Below are 15,073 nucleotides of genomic sequence, written 5' to 3'. Positions count from 1 at the left end.
TGCTCTTTCTAGAAATCCTCAAAGGTAGCTGTACCTCTGAATACTGGAAAAACCAGTGGATAGAGGTCAATGAGAAAGTCATAAAGATCCCCTGCAGACATGTTTTAATATGTATAGAAAAACTGTACTTGTTAGGCTTGCAGCCACCAAGTAATGGGACCCAGAGATGCGGAAACCAGAGGCAGGAATTATGCAAAACCAAGAACAATTTATTAACAAACGAATGACAGAAAACGCGCTCAACGAGCAGATAAATAACAAACAAAAGGCGCACTCAAAAGGAGTGGAAAAACAGAAGGAGCACCGACGGAGCGGGTTTGCCACGAGGCACGCGTGGAAGCGGCAGGCAGACACTGAAACAAAAGAAAAACACAGCACAATAAACGGCTGGAAAAAATGATGGACAAAAAATTTTCTGAAAAGGAGAGGAAGACAAAGAGACTCGTACTTACAGACCAAACAACCAGACATCGACATGGAATGAGGAATAATCCGGCAACGAGGAGAAGCAGGTCCATGTCTTATATACTCTCCCTAATGAAGGGAGAGTGAATGCAGGTGAGTCGCCGTGGGAGGAGCTGGCAGCAGGTGAGGGGCTGCCCGGCCACGAGTCCAGGGGTAGACAGACAGACACACACACAGGGAAAAAGGGAGAAGAGACACACTGGGAGAGACAGGAAGGCAGGATCCTAACAGTACTTTGACTTAAAATGTGTTTCTTTTGTGATCTTTTTAAAATCCTTAATATTACATCCCCCTCCTTCTTCCTCATTAAAAAACTAAGAATCTATGATGCAAATATGTCATTTCAAGTTCAAATGCTTCACAGGTGATGTGTCTTATTTCAGTCCATTCTCAGTGTTTGTGCACTGGAGGCTTCAGGTTTCCACATCACACTTGTGTAAGTTGAATACTGGACCAGGATTTGCTTCAAATCTATGTGCGATATCATAAATCATGCTTGTAATTGGATTTTCATATGAGCAGAGAGACACTTTTCTCCTTCAGGCGATGAAGATGAAAACAGCCTCCTGGTGTCAAACATTCTTCTGCACAGTGAAGCTCAAACATTCAACAGTAGGAACGAAAAGAAAAAAAAAATGTATTGAGGAGGACTTAAATGCTCAATGAAATGCTGGGTCAAATGTCATGGAGAGTTTAATGTGGGCCATTGTCAAGTTTGATGATTTGAAGAACACAGTGTTTATGCCTCATTATCCTTCAGTATCCCAGTTTTGAAAAGATTTTGAAAGTGAACATTTTTCTTTCTTTTTCACTTCATTAACTTTGTCCAGATCCCAACTGTTGCTGATTGCCTTTCCGCAGCTGAGTACTCATTCAGAGGAACTAATCCACAAACTCAGGAAGTCAGAGATACAGCTTGTTTTTTCTCAGTTATTTTGCTGTTTCAGTGTTACGTAATATGTTTTGAATTTTAAGCAAAGCTGGCTTAGTGATAGCCAACTATAATCCTGTACTATTAAAACATGTTGGATGTGGGCCTTAAGTGTCTTCAGATGTTGGCTGATCAACAGTGACCTTTGTGTTTGACGAGAATGACTGTTAGCACACGTTTGTAAGCCATGGGGGAGAGGAAGTTCAGCCATACAACATCAATAACAACCTATTAAAGAGACACTGCGGGGCTTTTTACCACTAGTAGTACCACAAGGCACTGACGAGCAGCTTCCCTGTATTGTTGGCATAGTACACCATGTCCACGCAGGCTGCAGAGAGAAAGCAGCACATCAGCAAGACAACAGCTGCAGTGTGTCACAGTTAAACACAGATAGTGTCTTAACAGGATGCGTTTGGGTGCAGACTGGGGTTACAGCAAAGCACGTTACCAAGCCTGCATAAACAGCTTTACTGATGATAATAAAAAGGTATTTTCCAGGAGGCCTGTTTGACACGAATCCTGAAAAACGTGGCTGAAATACCTGCAGTCACATTTAGGGCTTGTACCACAGTTAGCTATGTCTTCTTGTACCACCTGCTTTGTTTACACTGTGCATAATTAAAACGTAATGCCTTTTTTTAATTATTATTTACTTTTTATTCATTTTCTTTTAGTAACATACACATATGTGCCGGCTGGGCACACAGACATACAAGCACAATATAGCAGAACATGACGAGGGGAGGATTTGTGCCTTAAGTAAAACAGCAAGTCAACATAAGCAAATCATACTTAAGAATATAAAGAAACTACTTGAATGTAGGGGAAAAATTTCTTATTAAAGGATTTGACCTTATCTTTGAGATCTATATGAAATCAGGTCTTACAGTTGACACATAACTGAGCCATTTTGACCAATTCTCTTCAAAAATATCAGTTAAAACACAACGCCTTTTAAACACATTTTAAATTCCTTTTCTTATATTGGATTGGATCTCGCTGGTACTCGCTGAATGGATAAAAAAGAGGAAACTTGAATGTGTCTTTAATATTTCATCCTTGCCGCTTGATGACAGAGGCATCATCAAAAGGCTGTGAAGAGTAATCATTTTTAAGTCCATATATACTCACATTCCACTGGTGGTGAGGGTCTGCATGACATCACCATCTGCTGCATGCAGAGACACAGCACATAAAGTAAAATACATTCAGGGCGTTATCACATGCATTATCACATATGGTCCCAGCAGTCATAAATGTTCATATTCACACAGATGCAGAAAGTATAATTTGGACTTCAAACTGAGCTCGTCAAGCTCAGTTCAGTTAGTTTGTCCTTGGACTCCTGCTATTGTTAGCATGTTAGCATACTATGGTTGCATAATCTCCAGGTATAGCTGAAGCTGCTAGGAACTGGTCATCAGTTTTGAGAAACCTGCCACCAACATAGAATCATCACGAGATTTAATAGCAGGTCATCCAGAGGTCGTCAAGGTCTTTCACACTGGAACCAACTGACATTGCCAGCCCTCGAACCAAATCACCTGTGAAATAATGTCCATATTCTGAATGAGAATGCAAAAAAGATGGCAAACGAATGCAAGAACGAACTGTGAACCGTGCATTCACAAAACAAGCTCTGGAAATGTGTGAGGAAAGAAACGCATTCAACATGTTTCTCAGGACTTATATATATATATGCTGTGCTGTACATTGCGTTCTAGTGAGAAACACTTGGTTCAAATAAAAGTGTGGCTGCTCACAATAAAAATTCCACAGGGTACCTTAAGCTCTAGATTTTGATGTCCGGCGGCTCAGTGTGGTTTTCATTACATGCGATTTTATATGTGGTGTTTGTTTGAAATGCTGCAGATCCCATTTCAGATCAGGACTTGTTTAAAACTTCATAAAACTCTCAGGCTCATCTTTTCTATCTAAGAAATTCATTCAGTTTAACTTGTGGAGACTTTGACCTACAATGGTGCTTGAGGCAGAGTACCAAATCTAAATACAGTATGTAGCATTTATACTGTGATTAGTTTAAGACAAAAGCAGAAACCATGGTGTTTGTATGTACACTGAGCAGAGTGGATTTCTGCATCAGTAAACATACAAAGAACAGAGTGTTTTTTTAATATTTCCAGCCTTAATGTTTTTCATTTCTTCATATTTCCCTTTGGTAAAAGATTCTCCTTTGTTAGCCTGAATCAAGGAGCCGCCAGCTTCCAGGTGCTTTGTTGGCTCCCTCAGAGGCATCAACTGTCATCTCTGACATTTAAACAGAATTTCACATGCTTTTAAAATCAGTGAGCAGGCAGATGTTTCATATCTGATTACGCTAAGTTCAGACAGATATGTGGAAGCTCTCGGCCACATTTATACATGTTCAGGCAGCGTTTTTTCGTCATGTGACAACTTTATGTGGGATTCAGGTCTGCAATCTTTTGATGATTTAGCTGTTTAATTATTATCTAAAAGCAACGTGAGCAGTCAGGAATATTGAAATATGTGATTTATCTCTTTATTAAACCATCCTGGGCTCTTTATTTTTACAGTGCACTGTATTTCAGTTTAGAAAAGTAACTGCACTGAACAGCTGGCATGGTGACCAATTTGATCGATCTTTCCAAAGCCTCATGCATAAAATCACAAAATGCTTCATTTAGAAAAATACAAACAATGGAGGCCTGCCAAAATATATTACAGCTTAATATACAAATATATAAATGTACATTCAATAAATACAATATGAAGTATTCTTGAGATGTATTATGGCTATCGTGTAGGCCAGTCCATCACAAATTACCACGGCTTGCGTGTTTATTTTCAGCAATTTTGCAATGTTTGACCTTTCAAAATAAGGGCATGTTGTAGACTGGCTTTGTCAGTGAGGTAAACTGTTGCAGGTGAGACACTGTTGACACTTAATTGAGGAGCTCCTAGCCATTACTGGAAATTTAAAAAAGTAAGCTCAGTTCAATTTCATGAAAAAAAGACCAAGTCTAAAAAAATGCATATCCCTGTTGGACTGTAATCTCAGTGAACTTAACATCTAAATGACTGCAGGGGGGCTTTTAAAGTGACCAGTGACACAATAACCAAAACGCAATCAAAGAACAAGAAAGGTTTCAAGAGATCAGATATTAACACGACTCATATTCAAAAAAATATATAATATCAATTAAAAAAGGTATTTACAAAGAGCGCTGTGATTCTCTGTTCAGTAGATAGTAAATACTTCTTTGGTCCCTGTTGATTGTTGGCAATTAGTAGTTAGGTAAAGACAAACATTAGGGCCAAATGATCATTTTGCACATATAGTAAAAACAAAAAACAAAAACATGTGCCCAAATTATGCCTATCACTCTGAATCATTTATACTTTTATAATGATCCAAGTTCACAAAGGCAAACACACCAGTTCAAAGTACATTAAAATCAGTATAAACAGTACATACAGGCTACAAAAGCATAAACGAATGATTACAAAGATATGCAGCAGAAGCTACTGAAAGTGTACATTTGACAAATGTGAGCACATCACCACAAAGAAAGGAGGAGTCGACTGATTTCCAGCACTTTGGGTGAGGCTGTGCTGGTTGCACTGGGAGTTGAAGTCATGAGGCACAAGAGGAAGAAAATGAGAAAAACGCAGCATTCAGTATGCGTCCAGTTACTTGCAAAGGCTTTCCCAGTGTTGCACTGTGTGCTGTCTATCTTTGGTTATGTGTGTGTGGATGGATGATGTGCACGATCAGTCAGGGTTTGCATTCAAGTGCAACTTCAAGCGTCATTCTGCCCAAAAAGGCTGCCCTGCATTTTCAGCTTGTGCATCCTGGAAAAAAAGAAGAGGCAACAGTGAACAGGAGAGCTCATGCTTCTGGTAATGCCCTTTGTTTTTGTCCAAAAACTTATTTTAAACAGCATATTCAAATGTAAATTAGTCATTTTGGAGATGATTCTGAAATACATGAATGAGTAACTGACAATAAATAACTACTAAAAAGTGTACAGTGTGTGCTTCATTTGCAGGAAACTTCTCCTCAACTTACAATTTCTCTTTACGGCTCATGTTGTCCTCTTTTGACTTGACAAAGACTGCATTTTCTCCTCCCCTGACGAGGTCGACGAACTCTCCGTCCTTCACGCTGAAGATCACCCTGAAATCACACAAGGAAAAAATGAAAAATCACCTATCTGAGGTACACAAATGTCTTAACAATCATATCTTTGTGGTGGTGATGAAGAGCTTACTTGGACTGGGTCTCCCCAGACTTGATGCGCAGTTTGCGGATGTAAAACTTGCTGCTGCCCCACCAGTCTGACCAGCTGATGATCGTGTCCTTCTCCCAGCGCAGCTTCACGATCATCAGGTCACCGATGTCCACATCGGTGGTGATGAGGAAGGACAAAGTGGTGTTACCATTCAGGACAGGCCTGCAGAGTGAAAGGAAGAGCAAACGTTCAAAGGTCAGCTGGACTGTCTTGTACATGGAGCCAGTAAAGGCATCCATGGTATGTGTGTGGATGCATGTGTGACGTATGCAGCACAAGTGCCCTTATTTAGAGTCAGGGGGTAGTTGGAAAGCCTATTGCTGACCATCTGTTTACTTTCTCACATGATTTCTATGTGTATGTCTGCGTATTTTTGGATTTCACATGATGGATGTTAAAAAAATTGTACTGTGTAATGTGCGTACAGAACGAAGGGAATGTCCTCCTTCTCTCCGTGGGTTCCATGCAGAGAGATCTTCATGGGCTGCTCGGTGAAGCTCAGTTGATCCTTGCTGAAGAAATGCACCTTCACTTGATAGTGGAAAACTGGGATAGAAGAAAAAGAGAGTTTACTGAGGGCTCCCATGTCTCTCATACCACCGCTTAAGGTTACACACCAGAAAAGCCCTTATGTAACCTTGATCTCTCTCTGTCTTCATGTGACTTTCACGGTGCTGCATTTAAACACTGAGAGATTTGTGCCAAATCCTGCTTGATTTCATTTACACATCCTCGTGTACATTCATTACCACAGCATATAATTATTCATTAAACGTGCTGATACTTCAACACACCTTTGAACATCCTTCACAGAGCGCCCGACAAAAATTCTGCTGACTTGTGCCAAACTGCAATTCTTAAACTTCCATTGCTAATGTGTCACACTCAGCGGTGTTGCATTACCATAGCGCATCCCAGGCAACTAAAATACCCATGACCTCTTCTTCATGTGACCTCTTGAATACCTGCTACTTGTACGTGTCTGTTAAGTGTTGAAGTTTCCCTTAAAAGTGTGTGTAGTATTTTTGTACCAGCATTAACTGTATTAATATTCAGCTCCAAGCAGCCACGCTAAGTACGTTAGACAACAGTCGCTCACACACTGAGGATTACTCCAATTAAGGAATGTGCATGAATTAACTCAACTCTCGCTAATCCTCGGTTAAGTACATAAAGCCAGTGGGATTTTTCAGCAGTAGTTTAATACACCTCTTCTCTAAACCTACAAATGGCTCCTTTTTCCTGATGTTTACCTTTGTAAGGCATCATTTCACGGGTCTTGAGGTACATCTTGGCGCTGCGGGTCATGCGGACCTTGTTGATGTTGTAGCCGAGCTTGTTGCAGCGGTTCTTTCTGCAGCTGAGGCACATCCCCTTGTTAAAGGTCTCTTTGGAGTTGCAGCGGTAGGCCAAGCTCTGCTGCTCGGTGTTCAGCAGAGAGTCGATGAACAGGTGGATGGAGCGCTCGTGGGAACATTTCACAATCTGGTCCATATCTGCAGCACAGAGAGAACAGAAGCTGTGAAAAACCGTCTGTTCTCAGAAGGCGTCATGCAACAGAGAAAATGTCTTCCTCATGTGTGGTTTTTATGGCCCTTGACATGTCAGAGTTGACTAAAACACTGACCCGGGGGCATTTCTCGCCATCAAAACATCTCCACACCAAAACAGAACATGACTGTGGTAAACTCAATCCGTGGCTGTGGCTGTTATGACTGGAGGCAAACATATTTTAATTGTAGGCCGGAAAGCTTTTATGGAGTCAAAGTGTCTGTTGACACCATGTAAACTTACTCAAGCCCGTCTTTGACGATTTACTGGACAGTTGTTGCAAATGTTTCATTTTAATGTGGGCAGAGATGTGTATTTATGGTGCAGCGTGTCACACAGACGAGGTGGGGAAGATTGGTACCACCAGGTCCGAGCAACTAGAGCCCCTTACTGACCACTGCAGTCTAATAATAAGGGTGTATGCATGCCAACATGCAGGTATGTATCTAGATCATCTAGTTGAAATGCAGGCTCTACACTTGCTGTATTACCTTACTGCCAATGTGCGTGAGTATTTACAAACTACTACAACATTTACAGTACATAAATGAAAACCTAACACAAAGAACCATCTCAAGCAGAAGTGCAGTGAAGTACATACTCTGGAGGCCCTTGATGCCTTCTAATGCGATCCCCAGCAGTGTATTCTGGATGTCGCAGCCCGGCTGGAAAGTGCCTCCATTGGGGTAAATGTCGATGTGGCCCACAGGTCTCTGGATGCCGATGCTGCGGTCCGGGGAGCCCCTGGTGTTGGTGTGCAGGACGTCCACAAACTGGGCATCTTCTCGGGACAGGGTGTTCTGGTTGTCTGCATGCTCGAAAGTGGGACCAGCAGGATCCAGACCTAGAAAGAGGAGAGTGAGGCGTTTCAGATTTCACTTATGGAAGAATTGGTTGTGCACAGTTTTCCATAAAGAAAGTTTGTGTAGATAAAGACACATAAAAATACAAACAATTGTCTCTTGAATCATCTTGTTCACCCACAAACTCACACGTTAAAACTTTGGATTCTTTTCTCCAAGAGCAACTCTGACCCACAGAATCTCAGAACAATGCAAAGCAGTGACTTTGGGTTCTTAATGGGCTCCTGCCTCGGATCACATGCCATTATGCTGAGCAAGTCAGTGAGATTTCAAAGCTAGATAAACTTCATAGTGACAAATAGTGGGACTGGACCCTCTTACTGGCACCCACTGGTTGCATGCACATATACAATACAGGCCTGGAATGTAATGGCCATCGGATCATATTTCATTGGTGTGCTGTGTTGTTTTTAGGAGCAGGGCTCAGGAGAATAGTGCCCACGTATTGCATTACTACATAGTGTGTTTGCATGCAGGAATTCATTGGCTCAGACACTAAATTTAGGCATCAAAAATGCCAAATAAGCTAAAATGCTTCCAGCTAAAAGCATTCCACGTGGTCACAATTGGTTGGAAACCTTTGTAAAGAGGAGGTATGAATCTTCGGTTTTAATTAATTCATAAAATAATAATCATAATTAAAGAATCTGCATACAATCAGGTATGTTTGGTTCATAAATTCATGCTTAAATTGTGTATTATTACACAAAAAGATCAACCAATTAGAACTGAGGATAACAGTGACCCATTTTCCAATCAAACATATCTATGCTCACACTGTCGTAAGCAGATGATGGCCCTTTTGGTTAAGTTCATGCTCTCACCTGTGATCCTGCTGATTTTACGGTTAGTGAGGTCTCCAGCGATTCCAGCCACATGTGCTCCCAGACTGTAACCCAGCAGATGAATCCTCTCCCAAGGCAACTGCAGCACATTCTGAAATGGAGGAGATGGATGAGATACAGCAGAAGAACATGTTGACATGCCCTTAAACAGTTTCAAGTGAATCATGCAGACTTGCTAGAGGGATTAAAACTAATAGCAGGCTGCACCTGGCAAAGCACTGCTGCGCTCTGTTCTTGTCTTAACAGAGCCTAGAACCTAATCCAAGACGAAGAAGAAGAAGAATTCAAGGATTAATTTGTGTAATTTTATGCTTTGCAAAAACTTTGCAAGCTTTAAACTTGTAAGTCGCGTAAACATATGACAAATAAATGAAAGTGTTATTCATGTCAGCATCCATTTCTGCCATGAAGTCCATCAGCAAAAGGCAGCGCTCCACTGAATATTGAGCCTTGTTATGCAAGGTTGTCGTTAACCACAAACGCGGCCATAAAATGCCTTTATAGGGCGTTTAAAATCATAACCAGTAGGACAACATATCCGCAGCAGCAACGCTGGGTACAAAAATATTACATCTTTAGCTACAAATATGCCACAGATTGACCAGCTGCTTTGATTTTTTCACTGGCTGGACACTGGTCAAATCCACTTGTTAAAAAAGAGGATGTGGAAGGTCTGATCCAGCTGTCAACCAGGATATTGTTCAATGAAAACACTCACTTGCATCCAGGTCACAAACTTGGCGACGTCGCGGCCCACCAGTTTGGTGTAGGCTGCAGATGTCGGGTAGTGCTGGTTGGCGCGGCTCAGCCAGTCCACCACGATCACGTTGGCAGTGGGCTCACGCTCGTAGAGGGCAGACACCAGCTTGGGCACCCAGCTCTCAAACATCCCTGTTACCTACAGTGACAAACACACACACACTTGTTTTCCTTTTTGCTTTTTCACACACATTTCTATGGTCAGCTGCGGGATGGCATGATTTATTCCAGCCATGACCCTCATTTTGTGGCCTGGAGGGAAGCCAAGGCGTCATCAGGTTCAGATTTTGTTGCATGACTGGCTCTAAATCACATTAACGGAGGGGATGCATGGACTGCTTGTGAGCTAACTCACTGCTCTCAGCCTGTCTGCTCTGAAATGTGTATACAATAATGTCATGTAACAAATGGATAGGACATGGCTTCACATTTATGTTCAGTTTGTTAAGAGTTTGTTGCATTGGTGAGACTCCAACTTTGCCTATTTTATGTTCATGTAATATAATATTTTATAGCTGGTATAACTTCACTACATCAGCACCTCAGAGCAAAAAATTATCTAACAAACGAGGCACCCATAAGACAGAGGCTGCTATGATCTGAATATGATTTTCTAGAGTAAATCATGCTCATGACAACTTTATATGATATACATTCAGTCTGACGTACCGTCCAGCCATGGATCACAATGAAGGTCTGTGTTTCAGTGTTGAATTCACACTCGTTGAGGGTCTCTATCCTGCCCGGCACGATGTAGCACATGTCATCCTCTGGGATCTCCGCTGAGCGCAGGGAGAACTTGGACACAATGTCAGTGTAGTCTGTGATCCATTCAGCTGTGGTCGGCAGGGGAGTGGTAGTGACGGTGGTGTTTACTGTTACAACACAGAAACACACACAAACAAACAGCATGCAGTATATTATTAGATTATAATGACAGAAATGGAGAGGAGTGCCTCTGCAGTCAGGGATTCTGAGCAGAAAAAAAGCACATTTATAACATTATTATCACACCTTCCAGCTCTGTGCATGCAGCCAACAATTTGAAACATTGTTCTATCGAATGTTTTCTTGCAGAAGACAAAGTAAACACACTAAAATTAAGAAAGAGCAACTTTTTTCATGCAAAATTTAAAACCTTGCTGTGCTTCAATATTACATGAAAAGACCACTGATCTCATTCGTCTGACTCAGCCAGCAGGGGTATAAAGCATGGCAGTGTCGCCCTCTTTTGTCTCCACTGCATTTCTGCCAGCAGAAGTTGAATTAAACCTCAAAATATTGTTAAGAGTCTGGATTTCCAAACGAGTTCAGTTACAATAATTAAATCTGGATTAAAAATGACCCCTTAGCTAATTCTTTCAGTAAGTCCAGTTCTGTAAGATAAATAGCAGTGGAGTTTTTTTTTAGTCAAATGAGGCTTGGTTTTAAGTGGACATATGTCATTAATAAGGAGATGATGTCGTTTTAACTACACAATAAATACTAGCATATTTCAATTTTAACCTCAAAAGGATTTTGATCTAATTCGAATTCAGTTTTTCACTCTCCAAGTTTTCTTCTCTCCGGACAAAAGGCCTGTAGCTGCAGCTTTTCTTCATGCACACATGGACATGAATGGTACGAAATGGGATGCAGACCTGCAGACCTGAGCTGTGGAAAGCGTTTCACGGGGGTTACTCCCGGTCAACACGGAGCTGCACTCATTAATTAACCTGCTTCCCACACAAGTGTGCTTCAGCAGAGCTGCGGGTCATTCATGAAAATAATATGTTGACAGACGAGCTATCACAAGACGAACACGCGCGGGCTTACCAAACACAGTGCTGGTGGGGGGTTCAGTGCCAGAAGAAAAAGTTGCAAAGATTTTTCCCAAAATTATCCAAAATGTCAAAAAACTGATATTTTCTTTTCCCATATTATTGAGCAGTTTTTTTTTCTCCTTAAAGTGTCCTGAATAAAAGATTCTCTGTGTATCGGTCGACCAAATGTATAAATATCCAATCGCGTATTTTAAGTCAGAAAGTGGTATGGAGTTGCGGTTTAGGAGTAAAGTTTCATAATGGTCTGTCACAGATGCCGCTCCAAGTCATCTTTATGGGTGGCTCATTAACATATTCAGACCTGATTGGCTGAAGGTTAGAGGGGCGGGGCTTACGCCTGGCCCCTGGTCCGCGTCAGTCATTCACGAGCTTCCTCACGGAACGAGCTGACCTTCTGCTGCGCTCTGGACTCTGCGTGAAGCCTAAAACGGTATCAATCAATAATCAATGAGGTTGTTAGATTTTTAAGAAATTACAGGAAAGCTGCCTCAGACTTCCAAAAGTACTGCATTACAAATGTTACTCAAGTGAAAGTATGCTAGTATGAATTGTGGGTAAGATTTTACTGTTGCAGATTTTATTTCATACTCTGTTCTGTACTTTCATCTGTAACAAAGCAACATGTTTCATAAGCTTATCGCATGTTTTCTATGCAAAGTCTTCATTTTTAAGGTAACCACGAACTATAGCTGACAAATAGATGCAACAAAATGTCTAATATTTCACTCTGAACTGTAAGAAGAAGACGAAAGTGGTTCTAAGTTGAAATAAAGTACAAGTACTTAAGTACAATACTTCATACTGAGTTCAGTTCCTCCTCTGATAATGTGTCGTATCCAGTGGATTTATTTTTCTTTTGCTTTCAATTCAATGTCAGTTTACTTTATTTAACCGGATAATCCACTCCGTATCAGGGCTGCTCTCCGGAGAGTTCTGGGTACATATACTGCATGAAACACAATAACCAATGAAACAATAAAACAACTAAAACACAGTCAAAACAGAACGACTGTGTTTTAGCTAATGAAGGTTATAACTAATGAATAATAAACCTTTGTTCAAGCCTGAATATTCCTCCAGCTCCAGCTATCTCTCCGCTCAGAGGGTCAGAATGAATTCAGTTTCTCATTTTTCTATTTTTACATGTCTCATTTATATGGAAATTAACATAATTGCTCACATGTCATTGATGTTTATTATATCAGATTCAGATTTCATAATAAGTGAGTTAATTGTGCTGAGTAGTGTCGCACGGAAAGCCCCGCTGATGCCTCTTGCAGTCAGGTCAGATGTGACCATCTCACGCCAGATCTCTGTCAGTGTGGGCGTGTTAACAAAAAAAACCTTCTCCCATTGGTGGACCTCTGTTGAATCTGCAACTAAAAAAAATGACAAATCACAACTGGAATACAAATTATACCACAATGTATTGTTCTGTGCCCTCTGACTGCGTGCAAAAAGGAAGCTTGAAACTTTAAAAAGCACAAAGACGTACAGAAAAGTACATTCCTGTCATGTAAAATGAAAACAGGATGCCAAGACGTTCGGTGCATACTTTATGGTGGCATTTAAAGCCCTTTTGCGGCTCTTAGGGGCACAGAAGAAGCTCGGAAAGCTCCGAAATGAAAGACACATGTAGGATGAGAACAGGCATGAGAGACATGTGTCTGAGTTTAATGATGATTTCAATGCCAAAACACCTGCATGAGAACATTTTACGCGTCTGTTGTCTCTCCAAACTGAGGGCAATAAAAACAGACTGACCTATAGCCTAGATATTTTTTGGTCATGATATTATTGCACAGTATGTTCTCTCGTGGCAGCACCATAATACCGCATAATGTTTAATGGTGAAGGATAATGTTTCCAAACGTGATACACATTGGTCTTTCAGAGTATCGGTGCCGCGTGAGATGCCCCCCACTGGTCTGCTTAATCTACACAAATTTAATTCTTCAAATACCCGAGAAACTAAACTAAATGAGATTTGGATTAAGATATCACATGCAGAGCGTGACTCAGAGGCAAGGCCGTGTTGTTTCGTGTGTTGTCTTGAAAGAAATGAGCCACAGACACACTGAAAAAGCCTTTAGTGTATCATTAAGTTCTACTTAAACAACTGACTTATTCTGCAGTACTTAAAGTGGTATTCAACAGACCCAAAACAGTGTACTTTATTGTAAGTGTATTATAAAATTTACTCAAGTGTACTGTTATAACTACAATAGTAATAAAGTGTACTAAAGTAGACTTATTTTCAAGTCCTTAGTAATACACTGTTAGCATGCTTAATTAAAGTGTGCTTTAATTTCACTTCATTTTAAATATATTTGGGTTTATTTCCAACACAATGGTGATATAATACAGTTGCACTGTAAGTGTGTTTCGAATACTCTGTGAATGTTGTGACAATTAGCTACACTTCAAGTACACTCAAGTATTACTCAAGTGGTACTGAAGGACTACTTGAGTACATGTAAGTATACTTAGTGTAAACAGAGCCTCTACATTTGATTCAATTTGATTACACCAAAGAATAAAATCTTCATTTTTTTTGTTTATTCTTTGTGTTTTATGCATTATATGAACAACACATGAGAAAATGTGCACTCATCTTGTTTGCCGGCTCAGTTACATCTGATGTGTAAAAGTGCAGTTCACACCAATCACAGATATAGAAATCCATTGTTTTGTGCTGTGTTTTACAGCTGGAGTGCCTGACACCCCTTCCTCCTGTTTACAAGCGCTTCTCATAAAATTAGGGAAAGTCGTGAAATCTGTGAGGTGATAAAACAACATCAAGTATGTTTTTTGAGCTGTTAAAGAGGATCTCCAGGACTCCAGGCAGAACATTAGGGTTAATGGTTGAATTGTGGAAAACTCACTTTCCTTCATGAGAGACCAGCACTTTCTGCATGATTGAACCGTCCTCAGTAATCAGCTGCTGCTCTGTATTTGCCTTCTCTAAATATAGTCTGCTGTGTCTTTCATTTTTCATGTTCAAACATACACATGCCTATGTATGTTGAGGTGTGTTTGTATGTATGCGTGTGCCAGCGATTTTTGGCAAGGTGATGCTTATGGCCAGACCAAGAGGCCCAACCCAGTGATTAGAGAGAAGAGCAACGCCTATTCCCGAGCCGGTGATCTCAGGCTTGATCTCTGCATTCACTGCCATTACTGTACTTGACCCCAGGGGAGACCTGCAGTGATAAACAACAATGTCATATCCTGTATGAGACACACCCTGGCACCGTCAGCGAAACTAGAGGAAGAGGAGTCAGTGAAGAGGTTTGTTTGTTCAAGAGATAAAGATGCAGAGAGAGGACGAGAGAGCTGCTTGTGTTGTTTTGTTCTGTGTACAGATCTGATGAGTTAATGTCATTCAGTCCACTTGATCTCCAATTAGTTTTTCACTTTGACCCTGAGACCTACTGAGGAAATTGAAAGATCACTGCAGAGAGAACGTCGATTTCCTGCTGAGGAGGAATGCGTTCACTTTCCTGTTGTTGCTTTCTCTTGTGCGAACCTAAAAGGCTGCACATTGGCTTCACATTCC

The 15,073-nt window shown here is 40.9% G+C and overlaps 1 protein-coding gene across 1 annotated transcript; it reads right to left on the bottom strand.

Annotated features, from left to right (window-relative positions):
• Window positions 1–3,900: 3,900 nt before the first annotated feature.
• lpla (lipoprotein lipase a) lies at window positions 3,901–11,757 on the bottom strand. The gene is made up of 10 exons (XM_070961066.1): window positions 11,507–11,757; window positions 10,361–10,566; window positions 9,651–9,830; window positions 8,912–9,023; window positions 7,826–8,068; window positions 6,927–7,169; window positions 6,099–6,219; window positions 5,653–5,835; window positions 5,451–5,558; window positions 3,901–5,233 (listed from the first exon to the last, which is right to left on the bottom strand). The coding sequence occupies exons 1-10, from the start codon at window positions 11,607–11,609 to the stop codon at window positions 5,182–5,184; spliced, it is 1,551 nt and encodes a 516-aa protein (XP_070817167.1). The 5' UTR covers window positions 11,610–11,757; the 3' UTR covers window positions 3,901–5,181.
• Window positions 11,758–15,073: the final 3,316 nt, after the last annotated feature.

The sequence above is a fragment of the Chaetodon trifascialis genome, chromosome 4, assembly GCF_039877785.1.
Source record: "Chaetodon trifascialis isolate fChaTrf1 chromosome 4, fChaTrf1.hap1, whole genome shotgun sequence".
NCBI classification, from domain to species: Eukaryota; Metazoa; Chordata; class Actinopteri; order Chaetodontiformes; family Chaetodontidae; genus Chaetodon; species Chaetodon trifascialis.
The sequence above is the reverse complement of the archived record's forward strand: the minus strand, read 5'-3'. Positions and strand labels throughout refer to the sequence as shown.